The 20,555-nt window shown below is 44.2% G+C and overlaps 1 protein-coding gene across 1 annotated transcript in view; it reads right to left on the bottom strand.

Moving 5' to 3' along the window:
• LHFPL1 (LHFPL tetraspan subfamily member 1) overlaps positions 1 to 20,224 on the bottom strand; it is a 37,663-nt gene extending 17,439 nt beyond the window's left edge. Inside the window, exons 1-2 of the mRNA XM_073358713.1 lie at positions 19,843 to 20,224; positions 7,034 to 7,132 (exon numbers count right to left, since the gene is read on the bottom strand). Of these exons, the coding sequence (XP_073214814.1) occupies positions 7,034 to 7,132; positions 19,843 to 20,224 (481 nt within the window). The remainder of the gene's footprint in view (positions 1 to 7,033; positions 7,133 to 19,842) is intronic.
• Between the last annotated feature and the right edge of the window lie 331 nt (positions 20,225 to 20,555).

Raw genomic sequence — 20,555 nt, 5'->3', positions numbered from 1 at the left:
TAAAACTAGTTCATCCAATAGTTAGAAGTAAAGAAAGAGAAACTCATTTGTCCAGCTATCTGGCAGGAAAGGGGTGTTGTGCTAATAGGTCTGGCAGGCTGGAAGGCTTTTTCACTTTTAAGTTACTAGATACCCTCTGGAGTAAAAGTCACCAGGCTGCAGCAGCCAGGTGTGGGAGCCTGCAGGAAGGGTCAGAACAGGGATTGGAAGAGGCGGCAGGGTGGACACTAAAACCCAGGGTTGCCCCAAATTTTCGGGACGTAGCTGCATATGCCTAAGGACGGCCCTGGCCTGGAGACAGCCTTGAAGACTGATATGGTCCAAGAGGCAATGCACAAGTGTGAGCAATGTAAGCATTCCACATTGCAAGACCATCCTCAGGTCTAAACCTCTGTGCATCATTCTGAGTCCTCCCTGACAAAGCTTATTACTAAAATCTGTTCACTCCTTTTACTTTATAATAATACACTTGAGGTTTTTCCCCAGTGTCATCACCCAGCCTCAGTAGAGAGATTCCCAATGAATGATGCCACTTGTCTGTCTGAGGTTATAGATAGTGTGACAAAGTTCCTCCTCTACCTTGGTGGGTCTTGCACTTATTGGCGGATTTGCTCGCCTTGGAGCTTCACAGCAGCCCTCAGTTTGGACATTTTCGTGAACCCACAGTCCAGGTCAACTCCTCCTGTGTCTGACCAGGAGTTGGGAGGTTTGGGGGGAACCTGGGCCCACCCTCTACTCTGGGTTCCAGCCCAGGGCCCTGTGGAATGCAGCTGTCTAGAGAGCCTCCTGGAACAGCTGTGTGAAAGCTACAACTCCCTGGGCTACTTCCCCATGGCCTCCTCCCAACCCCTTCTTTATCCTCACCATAGGACCTTCCTCCTGGTGTCCGATAATGCTTGTACTCCTCAGTCCTCCAACAGTATACGTTCTACTCTCAGCTTCTAGCACCTCTTGCTCCCAGCTCCTTACATGCGCACCACAAACTGAAGTGAGCTCCTTTTTAAACCCAGGTGCTTTGATTAGCCTCCCTTAATTGATTCCAGCAGCTTCTTGATTGGCTACAGGTGTTCTAATCAGCCTGCCTGTCTTAATTGTCTCCAGAAGGTTCCTGGTTGTTCTAAAACCTTCCCTGTTACCTTACCCAGGGAAAAGGGACCTACTTAACCTGGGGCTAACCTGCCTTCTACTACGCTTCTGCAGCCATCCGCCCCGACCCTGTCACAATAGGGAGACAACTCCTGGAACTACGTTAGTCCAGTGGCTAGAACTAGCAGATTCATCCCTACACTGATGCAGGCACAGAGGGGGGGCAGACTGCACCACCACTATTTAGATGCTGTAGGGACTGGTGCAGTTCCTGGTGCAGACCAGGACAGCCCTCAGGCCTGCCAGAACTTGTACCCCGTGCAATGGGCAGTGTGGGCCACTGCAGAGGGTGGGTGCAGAATCAATGAGATGCAGCTCCACCCTGGCCGCAACTCTCACTACTATTTGCCTCCTTCCCTGCCAGCTCACCGCTGCTTCACCCCACTCCTCTCCCATCCCAGCACAGAATGCCCCTGCATGATGCTGCATGATTGAATATGACCATTTATATTGATATTACCACTGTTATACAATTGCAACAACTCCTGTACAAAGTATATACCATGTAAGGTATCAATGGAAAAGTTATGATTTACTACCTATGATAATCTGGTTTATAGGCATGTATCATCTTTGTATCTGAAGTTATGAATACATTTCTATCTCAAATGTGTTTGTACGAGTCACATCTCAGATCAGGCGACACAACTATGTGTTGATGGGCCATTAAGGTCACTCAGCTCTAACAATGGGCCACTGAAGATGCCCCACCCAGATAGCTCCTCCTGAGGATGCCTCACACAGCCAGGGACCAACTGCCACCCCAGCGAGTCAGCAAAGCATATAAGGACATGTGACCTGAGATGCCATCTTCTCCCAGTAACTTTCCATACTCACGTGACCCTGGACTCCATCTTGGGTCAGTATCTGTCCATGCACATGTGGGCTTTGTTTGGGACAGTAAATTTTCATGTATATGGCAGAGAATATAAAACGGCACCTGAGACATCTCCATTGTGTCTTCATTTCTCTGGACTGGATTTCTAACAAGGCAGCTTTGAACAAGAACTGATGACCCCCCAATCTGTTTGGGTGATTCCAGAGAGACTTTTGCAAACCAGCAGTTTATTCCACCACTGCTACAAACCTGATACAAGGACTTTGCAATCACTTGCACGTATATGATCTATTAGCCACTTATAACTCTCTTCTTTTCTTCTATTATTAAACCTCTAGTTAGTTGACTAAGAATTGGCGGACAGTGTGATATTTGGGTAAGATCTGAGATTCATACTGACCTGAGGATAGGTGTCTGATCCTTTGGGATTAGAAAGAACCTCACATATGGTGAAATCAGTTTTCAATAACCCCTCACTATGTTAGACTTGGTTGTCAGGATAGGAGCCAAGGGGTGGAATGCCTACAGGGGATTGTGTTTGGCTTTTGGTTAACCAATGTGGTGCTGCAGAAGCTCCTTTGTTACTGGCTTGATTAATCTAATTATAGAATAAACCACCAGTTTGGGGGACTGTCTGCCCTATTCAGTGTGGTCTGCCTTGAGTGTGGCATTCTCAGTGAGGCCCATCCAGGCACGCGGTCACACCCTGCACCCACAACTGCCAGAGAGCCTGCTCCCTACCTTAGCACAGGGGCTCCCTGCACCAAGATGTTCCCAGGGGGACCTTATAAGAACGGCCATACAGGGTCAGACCAAAGGTCCATCTAACCCAGTATCCTGTCTTCCAACGGTGGCCAATGCCAGGTGCCCCAGAAGGAATGAACAGAACGGGGAATCATCAAGTGATCCATCCCCTGTCGCCCATTCCCAGCTTCTGGCAAACAGAGCCTAGGGACACCTGGCTAACAGCCACTGATGGACCTATCCTCTATGAACTTACTAGTTCTTTTTTTGAACGCTATTATAGTCTTGGCCTTCACAACATCCTCTGGCAAGCAGTTCCACAGGTTGCTTGTACATTGTGTGAAGAAACACTTCCTTTTGTTTGTTTTAAACCTGCTGCCTATTAATTTCATCTGATGACCCCTAGTTCTTGTGTTATGAGACAGAGTAAATAAAACTTCCTTATTTACTTTCTCCACACCAGTCATGATTGTATAGCCCTCCATCATATCCCCCCTTAGTCATCTCTTTCCCAAGCTGAAAAGTCCCAGTCTTATTAATCTTTTCTCATACAGAAGCTGTTCCATACCACTAATCATTTTTTTTTTTTGCCCTTTTCTGAAACTTGTCCAATTCCAACATGTCTTTTTTGAGACGCGGTGACAACATCTGCATGCAATATTCAAGTTGGGGGCATACTATGGATTTATATAGAGGCAGTACGATATTTTCCATCTTATTATCTAGCCCTTTCCTAATGATTCCCAACATTCTGTTACCTTTGCACCAGCCAACAGGCATCACGGGACCATTGTGCAGTTATGAAATGGCTGGGCCCAGTAACTCTGCTGGAGCTGGGTTAATTCAGAATAAAAAGTATTGCAAGTGTTCTTACAACTCAAGGCAGCCAATCCATCCCACTAGTATTTGTCCTCTCTATACAGACAATTTGAAGGTTAAAACCAACATTAGAAATAAATATACTTCTATAACCAGCTGTCCTTTGTGGACAGCTGCCTGCAACACAAATTCAGGATGTAACTGGGTTACCAGTTGCTGACTTGAAAAGCCTTGTGATAGCACAAGAAGCGATGGGAGAAGAGGTTGATTGTGAAAAGGCAAGAAAGGCACAGAGTGTGCCAGACTCCAAATGCAATTTGGAGTACAGTAGCTACATGAATCTATGGTCAGAACCCCAAAGGAGAAGTGTCTTGACAATTCAGCATGTTTGGGCCCCTGAGAATTCTCTTGCCCAGCATATATGTATCAAATTAGGCAGAGATTTAAAAGGAAAAGCAATCAATCAAATCACTAGTTCTTGTGCTTGCTGTGAGTCTATATGTGCAATATGACAAGCATAACAGTATTGAGACAACCTTAACTTATGACTTTCCTGTGTATTTCTTAACGTTAATGATACATTCATGTAACTTTTAAGAAGAGATCATGTGTATCATGCCCTATTTCCTGTTCATGGGTCTTGGGTCTTGTCCTTAAATCAAGGCCATGCTCAGAAAATAGACTGCAAAAAAGGGACCTTCATACTCAATAGATGTGCACTGCTCTCCATGCATAGATGGAGTCAGAGCTGCTTACAATAAAGACCCGGGCTAGGATTTTCAAAGGCTCTAAGGGAGTTGGGTGTCTTTCAAAGGGAACCAGCTGCCTAACTCTCCGTTTGAAAATCCCAGAGTACAATAATTTAATCAAGTTTCTACTTCAGTGAGCAACTGGGAAAAGTCACTGGTTTTATTTTCGAACTGAGTAGATTTCAACTGGAATTGTGAATCTTTTTTTTTTTCCCCTCACCTCCCACCCCCTTTTTTTTTTTTTTTTTTTAACAGTCACTTTTCCGAGTGTCACTTCACTTTAAGGTGAGAGCTTCTCCATTGAGAAGCTCGGATACCCTGGTGAGAGGTGTGGTACAAGGGCCAAACCAGAACAGAACGTGTATCTGACATTAACAAGAAATCAGCAGTACCTCTGAGAGCAGCAGACAGCAAGTTAAATGCTATTTTATGGCTTAATTTGATTAAGAAAAAATAAAGCTGTGGGCTAGAATATATAGGAGAGATGCTTTGATCATCTGTAATTGGCCTCAGCCCATTTGTCATAAGCTTCATGCCCCCGTGATTCATGTACACTGCAGCCCTGATCTGTTGCTATCTCAGAGGAGTCTGCAGTAAAGAGAGCTCTGCCAGGAAGAAGCTCTTCTCCTCCTTCCCCAGTCCTCCCTGTGTGTTTGATGTAGACGGCACATTGTACTCAAGGGAGCTGATACAGTTTACAGAAGAACTCCACTGTCGGGAATAGTTTTCCATTGTGCTGCTCCTCCTGAGAGGGGGTTTTGCATAATATTATCCCTTCTTGGTGCACTCTCTGTCCCCTTCAAAGCCACAGTAGAAAGCGATCCCCTGATACAAAGGCTTATATTTAGCATGCCTAGATCAAAGCATCCCGCAAGGCCCTGATTCAGCAAAGCCCTTGAGTGCATGCATAATGTTAAGCATGTGCTCGAGTGCCGTTGAAGTCATGTGCTTACAGTTAAAACACATGTTGGATGCTTTGTAGAATCAAAGAAAGGATGCCCTTCTGCCTTAGAAAGGGATGAGATGTCTCTGGGGTAATGGGTGACTCAGGGGGATGATAATGCAGTATAGAGTCTTTACCCTGGGTTGCCAATTCAAATCTGACTCAAATCAATAATTGTTAGAGTTGAGCAGATCCAAACCCTGAGTCCAAGCCCAGTAGGCTTTTGGGGGGGGGATGGGTTCAGTTCTGAATCCTTAGATCCAAACCATCTCTCTATGATTTTGATTCCTGATCAGCTCTCAAAACTGGGACCCACTTTGAAGTCTAGGTTCAGAGGTAGCCCACAAGGGAGGAAGTGTCTCAAGCTCAGCAAATCTGTAAACCTCATGAGATCAGCTGATCTCACAAACTTCTACCATTGGGGAGCTGAAATCTCATGAGAGCTACTCAAAAGGTTTTAACACCTTATACCCAAATCCCAATTCAGCTCCAATTACCAGTCCTAAGCCCAAACCTAAAACAGATTCAAACACAGCCACTTCTAAAAATGAGCAAAAGTTAATACCATTGGAGAGCTGTTTATTGGCTACATGGAATGAATTTATGGTCTTAGGCCAGTACCTAGTGGACAAATGTCTGTATTACAGAAAGGGCTTCCACAGTTGATGCTAATTGCCTTCATTGTCAACAAACCCAGGAGCAAAGAGGGTAGCCAGTTTTGGTTGGTTGTATTCCCAAAGGTTTCATCACACGACAATCTTTAATTAAAGATTCATGTTTAATTCCTAGAAACTCCTGGACAATCCTGGAGGTTTGGCAACCCTCGGAGCGAATGAGCCATGGAAACTGACCTCCTCTGTCCTCAGCAGAGGTGGTCCTTCCAGGTCAGTCTAAGCTTGTCAGCTCTGGGAACATTGGCAAAGAAGTTTGCATAGTTGTTGCCTATGCTGCATCTGTCCTGTGGATAAACAGAGGGCTTCATTCTCTGTCAGATCACAAGTATTTTCTTAACAAAATATTAAAAAAAAAGAAAAAGAAACAAGGAAATATAAAGTATTATGGGGCTCGCTACTTAATGTTTGTGTATTGTGCACAACTTTGAAGATACAGGGATAAATATCTACTGGTGCATCAAAGAAGCACCCCTTGCACAGGTGCACGTCTGCCTATCTCTCTGTACAGCACCTTGCACAATAGGGCATCAATCCAGATAACAAGTGCCTCAGATCAACTTTTCAGATACGCTACGTATTGTTTTACCCGACAGTCACAATCAGCTGCTCCAGTCATCAAAGAAAGAGCATTAGCAATAGGGCTGGGAGGTAGCTCTCTAGTCAACTTTAAACAAAAGAAAATGAAAATCCCACAAGTTGCAGAAGGCAGAGGTGTGATATGACCCATGATACTGACAGCAGCCACAACAGCTGAACCTACCAGGCCAGCATAGGTGCTGGCTGAGATGAATAACATTGTCGTCATTTTTCAGAGTAACAGCCGTGTTAGTCTATATTCGCAAAAAGAAAAGGAGTACTTGTGGCACCTTAGAGACTAACCAATTTATTTGAGCATAAGCTTTCGTGAGCTACAGCTCACTTCATCGGATGCATCCGATGAAGTGAGCTGTAGCTCACGAAAGCTTATGCTCAGATAAATTGGTTAGTCTCTAAGGTGCCACAAGTACTCCTTTTCTTATTGTTGTCATTGATTCAGGACTCATATAAGGTGATTAACTAGAGAGAATATGTGTAAAAACCCATTAGCCATTCGGTGTTCTCCTTTCCAGGGCTGCCTTACCTAACTGAAATTGCTTGGAGGCATTCCCACATGTCTGCTGTATTTCTGGGCTGTTCCATCCTAAGGGGTACAAAGCACAGCCTGAGCTTATCAACAGCCCTAGAAAGAGAGAGAGAAAGAGAGAGAGAAATGTAAAGACGTCCCACAGAAGTTTTTAAAAACCAAATAAAACTCCACCACTCTGGGGTTGTTGTGACAGGATCCCTAGAAACACAGACTTTTAGGCTGCAGATTTTATTTCATTCATCATCAAATAGATGTTTCTGAAAACCTCATTGAAGATTAACAGGGGAGTGGGAATTGACACAATTCAATAAAAAGCCTCAGTAGAAACAAATGCGGTTTGAAAGCAAAGCTAGTGTTCTGAGAAATCAAGATCTCTGGCTGCTAAAAGAGGGGACACTGAGACTGTGTCTACACTGCAATTAAACACCCTTGGCTGGCCCCTCACAGCTGACTCACACTCGCAGGGCTTGGGCTGCAGGGCTGTAAAATTGCAGTGTAGACATTTGGGCTCTGGCTGCAGCCCAGCAGAGTCCCAGAGCTGAGGCTCCAGCCTGAGCCCAAACATCTCCACTGCAATTTTACAGCCTCAAGTCCCATCAGCTGGCACATGCCAGCTGTGGGTGTTTAATTGCAGTGTGGACAAACTCACAGAGCTCAGCCACATTGGCCCATGGTGATGCTGCTATTCCGTCTCCTCTGTACTGCGCCATTAAATGTAGAAGGGCCTACCTTGCTGGATGGGTCCGCTGCCGTGTATTGTTATGTTTCAGACATGCAATGTTAGAAAGGGAACCACTGAGTTCTCGCTCTGGTGGTGACTTTGGGCCATTGAGTTACTCTTGTTTTGACTGAAAGCAGAATGGGTCTCTGGACAATTGTTGTTTCTTGCTTCATCTAAAACAAAAGTCAGCTAGACAGAGAAACACATCATGTGCCATAACAGGCAGTAAGGACCCTATAGGAATGTGTACAGAATTGAAGCAAACTCAGTTAAAAAGTCAAACAAATATCAAAATGCTCGTAATATGCGCCCAGTTCTGGCCAAGAATTAGAAAAAGGGGAGTACACGTGTGTAGTGTTTACAGTGGTCTGAAAACTTGTGCTGGGAGAGTCTTTCATAAATCGGGGAGCAGCAGCTTTGGTAAAACGGGTGCTTAAAGTGCATGCCTCAGTGACCCGGCTTGATTCCTTTATTTATTTGTTTGTTTGTTTGCTTGTTGTGCTGGGTCTGTGACCTTCTATTCCAACACACACACTGTAAGCCCAGCATGTATGTGTAATGAGCCATCAAGAGGATCAGTGGGAGCACTGCAGAAAATTGTGCCTGCACCCAAAAAAGATTGCAACTATTTGCTCTGCAATGACAAGGTTGGGACTGAACAGAAAACCTGTCCAACTGAGCATCAGTCTGATTTGGGTTTCCAACTCCTGGGCTTTAGGTTGTTTTTGTTTTTATTTGTTTGGTGACATAGCAATGCAGCAAAGCTCAGTTCTGGTTCAGTAACTGGTCCTGCCCTGTGTAATCTGTGCTGTCGTTGTCTTCCCTGGACCAACTCAGCAGTCACTGACTGCTGTAAATGGCTTGCTAGGATATGTGCTTCCAGTAGATAATCATAGAATGTAACAATCTAGCAGAGAATGATAAATACACTGTGCTCCTTCAAGTGGATGTTGGGTCTCCTGCTGGGTCCATCATCGTTCTCAGCTGTTTAATGATGCAAAGTTGCTTTGAATTCTCTCTCTCTCTCTCTCCTGGAACAAATGTTTTGAAGAGCTGACTACTGCCTGTAAAGGATGCTAGTGAGTAACATGCAAACACACACACACATCCCCATCCCCCTCAGTATCACGGCTACAATTTTCTAACCAAGTTTACAATGGGCTCCATCCTGTCAGGTGCTGAACTCCCTTAAAGCAATGGGATTTAAGGGGCTCAGTACAAGGGAGGTGAATAATTCGGATGTGTGTAGTTTATACAATGAATGTTGCCTCTTCGTCTGTTCTGATTATCCAGAAAAGGAACACCAATTTCTAAAATTTCATGATTATTCAGCCAATGACCTTTGAATTTTTGAAGCAAACAGCTTCTGTGAGCATTTAGTAATTGACCTTTGAAATACAAGTTGTTTTGATTGGACACACAGGTCATCTGGTATGTTTCTGGTCCTTGACTGGATCAATGTTATTCTTAGGGCCCGGTCCTCGTCTGGTGTAAATCAGTGTAGCTCTACAAAAACCAATTGCACTATGCCAATGACACCAGCTGAGAAGCTGCTCCTTCCACAGTGCAGATTACAAATCTGAGATTCGTTTGCTGCTACTATCCTCCAATATTTGCTTTAAAATAGGGCTGTCAAGCGATTAAAAAAAATTAATTGCAATTAATCACACTGTTAAACAATAGAATACCATTTATTTAAATATTTTTGGATGTTTTCTACATTTTCAAATATATTGATTTCAATTACAACACAGAATACAAAGTGTACAGTGCTCACTTTATATTTTGTTTTTGATTACAAGTGTTTTCACTGTAAAAAGACAAAAGAAATAGTATTTTTCAATTCACCTAATGCAAGTACTGTTGTGCAATTTCTTTATCATGAAAGTTGAACTTACAAATGTAGAATTATGTACAAAAATACTGCATTCAAAAATAAAACAATGTAAAATTTTAGAGCCTGCAAGTCCACTCAGTCCTACTTCTTGTTCAGCCAATCGCTCAGACAAACACATTTGGTTACATTTGCAGGCGATATTGCTGCCGGATTCTTGTTTACAATGTCACCTGAAAGTGAGAACAGGCGTTCTCTTGTAGCTGGCGTTGCAAGATATTTACATGCCAGATGCGCTAAAGATTCATATGTCCCTTCATGCTTCAACCACCATTCCAGGGGATATACATCCATGTTGATGATGGGTTCTGCTCAAAAACCATCCAAAGCAGTGAGGCCCGACATGTTCATTTTCATTATCTGAGTCAGATGCCACCAGCAGAAGATTGATTTTCTTTTTTGGTAGTTTGGGTTCTGTAGTTTCTGCATCAGAGTGTTGCTCTTTTAAGACTTCTGAAAGCATGCTCCACACCTCGTCCCTCTCAGATTTTGGACAGCATTTCAGATTCCTAAACCTTGGGTCGAGTGCTGTAGCTATCTTTAGAAATCTCACATTGGTACCTTCTTTGCGTTTTGTCAAATCTGCAGTGAAAGTGTTCTTAAAACGAACAACAACATGTGCTGGGTCATCATCCTAGACTGCCATAACATGAAATATATGGCAGTATGCAGGTAAAACAGAGCAGGAGATGTACAATTCTCCACCAAGGAGTTCAGTCACAAATTTAATTAACGCATTATTTTTTAATGAGCATCACCGGTATGGAAGCATGTCCTCTGGAATGGTGGCTAAAGCATGAAGGGGCATATGAATATTTAGCATTTCTGGCAGGTAAATACCTTGTAATGCTGGCTACAAAAGTGCCATGCAAATGCCTATTCTCACTTTCTGGTGACACTGTAAATAAGAAGAGGGCAGCAGTAGCTCCTGTAAATGTAAACAAACTTGTTTGTCTGAGCTATTGGCTGAAAAAGAAGTAGAACTGAGTGGACTTGTAGCCCCTGAAGTTTTACATTGTTTTGTTTCTGAGTGCAGTTATGTAACAAAAACATAAATCTACATTTGTAAGTTGCACTTTCAGGACAAAGAGATTGCACTATAGTACTTGTATGAGGTGAATTGAAAAATATTATTTCTTCTGTTTATCATTTTTACAGTGCAAATATTTGTTATCAAAATATACACTTTAATATCAGTTTCAACACAGAAGACAAGATATATATGAAAATGTAAAAAAAATCCAAAATAGTTAATAAATTTCAATTGGTAGTCTCTTGTTTAACGGTGCGATTAAAACTGATTAATCGCGATTAGTATTTTTAATTGCAATTAATTTTTTTAGTTAATCGCATGAGTTAACTGCAATCGATCAACTGCCCTACTTAAAAAATATCAGTCTGATGACATTCCTGCCAGTAAACTCATTCCCCAGAATATTCACAGAACCCAAATACAAAAGGGGAAACTGCCCAGTTGAATCACATTTATTTATAATTTAAATCAGTTAGTGAAACATTTTTCCCCCTCATCTGACACTATCAAAGCCTAAAAATTAGAGCCTGAAAAAACTCCCCTCAGGTGGAGTGTATCTGGATAAAAAGAACAGGAGTACTTGTGGCACCTTAGAGACTAACAAATTTATTTGAGCATAAGCATCCAATGAAGTGAGCTGTAGCTCACGAAAGCTTATGCTCAAATAAATTTGTTAGTCTCTAAGGTGCCACAAGTACTCCTTTTCTTTTTGCAAATACAGACGAACACGGCTGCTACTCTGAAAAATGTATCTGGATAGAAGTCATACCGGGAGAATAACAACAGTATGAACACAGCTTGACACTAATGCTGTCTGGGCTGAGAAGCCAATGCATACTCTAGTGGCAGTCAGCCATATCCCCCGAGAGCATCTCCAAATAATATAATATACACGTGCAGCCGCACCCCCATGCCCAATCCTTTCAGAGAAGTAAAAGGCACGAAGCCAAAAATGCATTTTGTGGACTCGTAACTGACAACTAATCCCATTATACTCGATGAAAGGGCTAACGGAAGCCCTTAAGGGCATATTCTTAAAAATGAAGTAGTAAGTAAATTATCCGGCAGTACATTTGCACTTTTCAGCATTTCCTATATTACATCTTATTAGAAGGGGGAACTGATCAGTTTTCCCTGGAGATGTGGCTTTCTGATGTTACTGCTTGAAAACTAGGGTGATACCTGACAGACAAATACACAGGGCAGGGATGACATCAAACCCATGTGTTTAGCACTGGCTGCATGTGCAATAATTAGCCATGCTATCTGCCCAATACTGACTGTGAAGCTGGATAGTATGGAAAATATTATCTCCTTTGCAGTAAACACTTCCATGAAATAGTGCATCAGCATTTCATTGCTGGCTACAAAAGCCTATGAAGGGTTGCAGAATTTGAGTCAGTAGGAGGGATGCTGGAACCAAGGATAAGGTGTAAGGAGGAGGCAGGCCACCAAGCATATCTTGCACTGGGAATGGGATGAATCTGGACCTCCAGGACGAAGTATGAGGAGGCCTCACATTGGCAAAGGTGCAAGGATCACATGGGCATGATGCTAGGATCATGCATTTAACATGCACGCTCGACCATAGCTAGATATGATGTTTGCATTAATTGAAACTTGCCGTGCCTTGCACCATCCAGGTGTGATCCTTGCACTTGTGACAGGTGGGGGGGAGGAGTCAGTGCAATAGGAGGGATGCCTGGGACTCTGCGGAGGCTGGGCCCTGGCATGCTTCAGAGTATAGCACTGAGCACTTAACTTTGAGAACACCAGCACTGGCCAGGCGCCTAGCCATAGGAATGTTTAAAGGGAGGACATCCAATATATTTACTGCTACTATACAAATATTATACATACAACTTGCCAGGCAGCATTTATGTGGGAAGCAAATACAAATGAAAAATGTATCACATTTCTAATGTATTTTGTGTGTTCCCCCTACAGCATTCATAAGGCTGGAAGCCTAAAAAATACCCGTGTCCAAAGGGTTAAACAGCAAAACTCACCATAATGCTCTGTGGCCTTTTCAGATGGAGAATGTTACACTTCAGTGAATGGAGGGACAAAAGGCCTGTTTCGATCACCAGCAAAAGGGGCACAGAACTAGTGTGTGGAAGTGACGTATCTAGTCTCCTGGGGATATTACAGCCAGGCCATCACTGCAGAAGATTAACCTCAGCAACCCGCTGTTTACTCTGATAGGACAAACTTGCAGGGGGCTTGCTGTCTGTCTCTGTGGCTAGTAAACAAACTGATGTGTAGTGAAAGGAAAATGTATCTGAGGTCTAAGTCTTAATGGACCCATTTTCTCCGCACTTTTTGCCATGCTGAGATTGCTCTGACTGGAAACGAATTGCACTTCTCCCCGAGATGTATTTCAGTTAATGCACCTACTGCCGAGAACCTTCTATGCCTTTCATAAAATCCAGAGAGTTTTGCAGGCACATGTGAATCAACACTATGAGAAGCTGGACGGGTTGAGAATCAGTAGACATCAGGAAGCTTTTTAGTCTATGTGTGTGCAGTGCCTAGCACAATAGGGCTCGATCCCTGACTGGGGCCTTTAAGCAGGGTCATTATACAAATATCATCATTTAAATTACAAATCTCCTGAAGCCTTCTAAAAAAACCTGTAAAACTACTAGATGGAGAAATGTTTTCTTTTAAAATAACATGACTAGCGCATTTATCTGGAATGTTCATTAGCTAGGCAATGCACCTGGTAAAGATAGTACTTAGAGTGGTTTACTTGTGCTGCGGTATGAAATTATTTAAACCTGAGTCTACGCTTGCGTATTGCTCTATGGCACTGACATTAGCTGGGTGGTCATTGACTACGATGGCTAACTAAGCAATACGAATTCTTCCCAAGGAAGGAAAGAGACAAGCTGATTCATCCAATTACAGTATTCTGTAACCTGCTACCTGCGTGGCAGGATTGTCAGGAGACAGTAGCCACAAGCCATGTTGGTTCATCATTGTTCAGGAACACGCATTGCTCTTGGGCATATTTTTATTTAATGATGATTGATTTTTAATTATTTGTTATTAGGGGAATTCACCCCACCTTTTATCTACTTGGTGCTTAATAGCTCATGACCTGTACCCAATTAAGATCTACTAAGACAGTGGTTCTCAGACTTTTGTATTGGTCACACAGCAAGCCTCTGAGTGCGACCCCCCCTTTATAAATTAAAACCACATTTTTTTTATATTTAACACCATTATAAATGCTGGAGGCAAAGCGGGGTTTGGGGTGGAGGCTGACAGCTCGCGACCCCCCAAGTAATAACCTTGTGACCCCCTGAGGGGTCATGACCCCCAGTTTGAGAACTAAAAAGCATTTGACTGGAGGAAAAATATATATTCAAGCAATAACCGTACGAAGGATCACACGCAGGGCTTAAATTCAGCCGGAGCTGTCCAGAGCTCTGGCAAATATTTTCAAACCTTGACTCCAGCCTCATGCTGTTGCGGTTCTCAGCCCAGGGTCTGCGGGCCTCTGCGGGGGCCACTGGCCAGTTTCAGGGGGTCCCTGGGGCCCCACGACTGAAGCCTGTAGCCCTGAGCCCCAGCATGCCCTGCGGACAATGGGGGTGGGAAGGCGTGGTGGGCTCCAGGAAATACTCTATGAGAATTTAAGCCCTGATCACACATGATGAATAGGGAAACACTGTGCGGTGGTGACCTTTCAAAATAAACTTTGACCTGCAGTTTTCATACTGCTGTCCTTTTTTTTTTTGTAAACGTAGGTTGACACCTAAAATACTGAGCAACAATTATTTTTTGAGGTATGCTTCAATGGGATAAGTAGAAATGGAAATTCAGGGAAACCAGTGTTCAGCAACCTTAATAAGACAAGCCCAAACCAGATCCCCACATATAAAAGTATTCTGAGGCAGTTCATATCCAGACCTGAACTTCATGGTTCTGGCCAATCTTCAATGTAAAAATAAAACAGCCTTCAATCTCTCACAGGGCTGTGTAGTAATGCAAACTACCTTGGGAGCTAGCTAGATGGCAGTAGAACATACTCAAATGTTGCTAGATTAGTATGACGAATAAATCCTTGTGGTCAGATGTTCCTGTTGCTTGGTCCTGAAGAAAACACATAACAGACTTGGCAACAGAAATTAAGTAGAACAATGCAACATTTAGTTGGGGATTGGTCCTGCTTTGAGCAGGGGATTGGACTAGATGACCTCCTGAGGTCCCTTCCAACCCTGATATTCTATGAACATAATCTGAAAACTAGTTCTTCAGCAGGAATAGTCACCCAGGGAGTGATTTCTGCTAACGTACATGCAACCCAATGATGTATCTTACATCATTCTTGTTTCTCACAGTGTAGCATAGGCCATGAGACTATATGGAACCAACATCAAAAGATTGCATTTAAATTGAATAACTAGGCAAACACGACTGTGGTGGGGAATTGCAGACTCTGCCCAGAATGTAGCTTGGCAGCAAAGTCCCCTACTCTACACATGTAGGGCACGCTCCATGAGTAGATCTACCCTGGTCTACATGGAAGGTGGAGGTGGTTGAACTGCTCCACAGGGAACTGAGACTAAGGAGTGGTTTGGTGTGGAGAAGATCGAGGACCTGCCCAAGGGATGTACAATCAGCCAAACAGGAGATTCATGGAAAGGTCAAAAGCTGAGTCAGCCCTGCTGGGATTCCTAGCCCTGATGGCAGGGACTCTAGGTATTTCAAACCTGATGCTTAGACCTATTTGCCATCCTCTACCTCTGTTCATCTAAACCTGTGAAACCTGCAGCTGTCTCCACTCTCCCATCATCAAAGAATGATGTGCCTGATTTGCTGGTCTGGCCATGCTGCACTTGATGCAGGGCCAGAGAGGGGCTCCCCTGATCCTGGGGCCAGCCCATCGTCCAATATAAATTACTTACACTCCCCGGAGCTAGTCTAGCAGCCAGGAACCACCAGAGTATATGCTCTGTACCACCTGTGGATTCTCCTTGTACAGGGATGAATCTTCTGGGTTCATGGCTGCTTTGCACTGCTAGAGAGATGCAAAGCAGCCCCAGCAAAGCCAAGAATCGGGACTATTTATTTTTCTTAACTGAAAATTATCACATCCATCACAAGAGGGGTTAACATCCATTGGTGTCAAGATATTGTGGCGCATCTTCCTTCACTGCTGTAGGATTCAAGCCCTTCACTAACGTTAGTAGGTTCTCCCCCACAATAACTTAAGGAAGTATTATTGTCCTTATTTTATAGATGGGGAACCAGAGTGCACGGAGATTAAGTGTCTGACCCAAGGCCACACAAAGAGTCTGTAGCAGAGTCAAGAACTGAACTGAGATCTAATGAATACAGTCCTGGGCCTTAACGACAAACCCTTTCTTCCTCCCCTTTATACCACTGTGCAGAACACTGCTACCCTGCTATTATAGTCTGATGTCCCAGGGCAAGTTGCCTGATTCTGCAAAGATCTGTTGAAAGCAATTTGTACTCTGTTGCTGAGGGTGACATAGATCACTATGATGAATAAATCCTTCTAGTCAGATGGGATGGGAGGAGATCCTGGAGAGAAATGCATCTATTACAGAGCTCTGGATGGTGGGGGGACTCGGACAGCAGTCAATTAAAGCGTTTGGATTCTGGCACCATCCTTGTAATCCTACGGTTATTGCCAGTAAGGCTAGATGTGCATTTTTAAACAATGCCTCTTTGTTTTGTTCAGTTGGAAGCAGTCTCCAACAAACACAACCAGCTGCCTAGACAAGCCCATTGCATGCCAAGCTAAAGCGTAAAAGGAGGCAATTACGAACGTTCCAATATTTATCACATTTTAAAAAATAATCCAAATGTAACTCTATTTCCCCAGAAATAGTTCATCCTTCATGGTGCTGATTTCTGGGGCTTGTGCAGCTGAAAGCCTCATGGCAATGAGTTATCTATATTATGCACAGCACGCGCATATGAGGACATCTTAATACAAAGGGACGGCCTTAGAGAAAATAGTGGTGAGCTGATTTTCGGAAGTGCTGAGCAGCCCTAGTTCACTGACTTCAGTTCCCTACAGTGTGGCAGCCAGATTCTGGTATCGGTGGCGTTCTTTGGAATTTATACTGACATAACAGAGATCAGAACCTGGAGGGGGATGATAGCCTAGTGTAAACATAGATTTCACATTTGAATATAGCACCCACAAATGAGATTTATTTTCAACTCCTCGAGGGCTCCTTTGTTTAAACTTCTCCCTTAGTGCCAGCTCAGCTGTGTGGTTGGAACTCCTGTTTGCATTGCCTAGATGGCTGCTTCCAATCCATCACACCATGGTTTTATATGTCTAGCCCTCTATGCTCATAGCCCTCCTTTGTGAGAGGGAAGCAGTCGCACATTGGTTTGCTGTGGTGCTTTGCTATGTGTTCCGTGGTTTTCAAGCTATTGTGTAAATAAACTAGCAGTATCACACTGGGGAGGGAAAACAAAGACGTTCCAGTTTATTACAAAAATGGAGACAACACACTAAGGCCTTGGCTACAGTGGAGATTTTGACTACTGGTGCGGTGGTGCAAACCCCTAGTGTAGACATGCAAAGCCACAGGCCATAAGTCATGTTTTGTGCTGATACTTGAAACTGGGATAAGTTGCCCCAGTGCAAAACTATATTTCACGGATGGGTTAGTGGCACTGGGGCAAATCACTGCTGGTAGTTGTATACTGAGGTACCTCCCGCCTTGAGCAATGCTGCTGCAGCTGATGGAAGCTTTTGCCTTTTATTTTCCATCAGTCATCTATGGTAATTTACTAACTGGCTCAAGGAGGGTATGGAACCCTCTGGGAAGGAGAGAGAAGAGAAGGTTGAGCATGGTGAGCGGTCTCAGAGAGGGAATGAAGGCAGAGGGGGTAGGAGGCCTGGAGCTGAGAATGGAAGGCAAACAGGAAGGGGACAAGTAGTTGATCAGTTTGGACTGAACAAAGCATGGGGAAGAGAGGACAGAGATAGAGGTAGGATTCTTTTGGCATCCCACAGTTCTGGAGACAATGAGCCTGATTCACCAAGGTGTCACTCCAGCTTCACACCAGACTGATTTCAAAGGAGTGATGCGGATGTCAAACTGGGGTTACACTGGTCCATATGTATGGAGGAAGGACATTATGAATAGGAATGGGTTCTGGCTAGGGCACAGGACAAGGACTCAGGTGACCTGAGTTCTGTTGCCAGCCCCGACACTGGCCTGTTGTCTGCCACTGGGCAAGTCCCTGTCCCATTCTGTGCCTCAGTTTCCCTCTTCTTGTCTTCTCTCTTCGGATTGTAAGCGCTGCAGGGCAGGTTTGTCTCTAGCTGTATGTGTGTATAGTGCCCAGGACAATGGGGTCTTGACACATTCCTGAAATACAGATAATGATAACAGAATTGTGGAGACAGACAAGGGCAGGACTGATAAAATGCCAAGGGGGTTTATGCTAGGTAGAAAGCTGCATTGGGGGAACCTCTCCACAGCTATATCGTGACTGCAAGAAGAGGTGTATTTATATGTGGAGATAGCTAACCTCAGAGAACTGCCACAACGTAACATCCTTGTGGAGTCAAGGCATAGGTGGCTTTCACCTGGATGTAGCTAGTCAAAATCGACAATATATGCCCTGCCTGGAGTGGACCTCGATTAGCTGAGGTGAAAACTACAGTGTCCCGTGTCCACCAGAGGGAGCTATCTCCCTGCTTCCAGAGGCCACTAGCATCCCACAGGTAAAATTATCCTTTTTTTCCCCAAAAAAACACCTACAAATATTATCCTCTTTGTCTCGCAAACTATGGTGGGTCCCTGCCAACTTCCCTCCCTCACCCAACAAGACAGCAACTCTTGTTTGCAGTGAAAACATAGCCACGGGATTGTCTACAGAGCAAGCCTCTTCTACAGTGAAAAGAAAAGGAGTACTTGTGGCACCTTAGAGACTAACCAATTTATTTGAGCATAAGCTTTCGTGAGCTACAGCTCACTTCATCGGATGCATACTGTGGAAACTGCAGAAGACATTATATACACAGAGACCATGAAACAATACCTCCCCCCACCCCGCTCTCCTGCTGGTAATAGCTTATCTAAAGTGATCACTCTCCTTACAATATTACCAGCAGGAGAGTGGGGTGGGGGAGGTATTTTTTCATGCTTTGTGTGTATAAAAAGATCTTCTACACTTTCCACAGTATGCATCAGATGAAGTGAGCTGTAGCTCACGAAAGCTTATGCTCAAATAAATTGGTTAGTCTCTAAGGTGCCACAAGTCCTCCTTTTCTTTTTGCGAATACAGACTAACAGGGCTGTTACTCTGAAACCTGTCATTCTACAGTGAGAGGGGCCTGGCCCTTCTGAACTCTCTCAGGGCTTGTCTACACGGCAAGTTGCCGAATGGCATGTCCCGGAGTGAATCTACAACTCCTGAGCCTGCAGCGCAGTAATGGCCCGCGCAGACACTGCTATTGCACAGTGAAAGGGCCGAAGCACGGCTCGGCGTACTACTGCCGGAAGTATTTCAAGCCGCTCTCTGGGGCTTTCACTGCGCTGTAGCAGAATCCACATAAGACGCTACCACACAGCAAGCCAAGGCACTGTGGAGTCACATCCTGGCTTGCCGTGAAGCAACTTGTTGTGCAGACAAGCATTAGGAGGGTTCAGAAAGGCCAGGTCCTCCTTATTCTGGAATAGGCATGACTGAAGTAACCAGAGGTGTTAAAGACGAGAGTGGAAATACAGTGCTGAAGTTACTGTCATCAGGGGACGTGTATTAAACAGAAAGAACCAGCAGCTGAAGTAGGCAGAATGTTTTCCCACAGAGATTCCTGGCTTTTGGGGAATGTTACAGCTCTGGGCCTGGTAACAAACCAGAAGAACATTTAATGTACTGAGAGTGTCTCTCGTAACAGACGTGGTATTTATGTAGAGCCAACAGGAAATTAAAGACTATACATGAAAACAGAAAGGTCAAGTATTGGAATAAAAAATCATATTCATGCTACCAAGATTTACTTCAGATGTTTAGTACAGATGTTTCCAGCTCAGTGATCGTTGGTGTCCTGAGCAGTGCTCTGAAGATCACTGTACAGTATTAGCATATGCTAATCAGCAACCTGAAGCCACTCACGTATGTAGCATAATGCAAACGATTTCCATTACCTCCTACAAACTGGGCTGCCCCCATGAAGCGTCCCATCATCCGAGAGATGAGCTCTTCCACGCAGCAACCCAGGATGGCTGCTAACGCCACCAGGAGCAGCAAGGCACAGCCAATTCCGGTCACCACGGTGCAGATCTGCCAGGATAAGCTGGGGATAGCCCCAAAACTGGCATACCTCCCACATTCTTCCACCATCACCAGGTGCCTCTCCTCCATCTGAGCTGGGTACGTGCACCGTCGGAAGGTGCCAAATGAAACTGGCTTCCCCAGCTGGGAACCAAAGAGCCAACAGGGCACAAAATAACTGGCCGAGCTGGCAACTGCTGTGAGAAAGGATAGGAAAGCCCAGAGGGCCCCAACCAGCGTCAAACTGCTGCCCATCTTCTTAGATCTCTGGTTAGAAGTGAAATTAAAGATAGCTGCCTCAGGGCATTCAAAGTGTCTCCTTGTCAGGGGTCTTCACAAACCTCAGAGAGGGACAAAAGAGGGCCAATAGAAGGGACTCAGCCCAGAGAGAAAACAGGAACCATGCTCGGGTCTGCCTCTCTACTTTCTGAAGCCACCAGCTTCCTCCAGGCAAAATTATCCTTTTTTTTTTTTCTTCAAAAAAAGTCCTAAAAATATTCTTATCTATATATTGCAAATAACTATGGATCCCTGCCAACTTCCTCCTGCACCCAACAAACCAACAGCATCCCTCTTATTTCACTCC

This window comes from Lepidochelys kempii, chromosome 9 (assembly GCF_965140285.1).
Source record: "Lepidochelys kempii isolate rLepKem1 chromosome 9, rLepKem1.hap1, whole genome shotgun sequence".
Lineage (NCBI taxonomy): Eukaryota > Metazoa > Chordata > Testudines > Cheloniidae > Lepidochelys > Lepidochelys kempii.
This window is presented reverse-complemented; position numbering and strand designations above follow the sequence as displayed.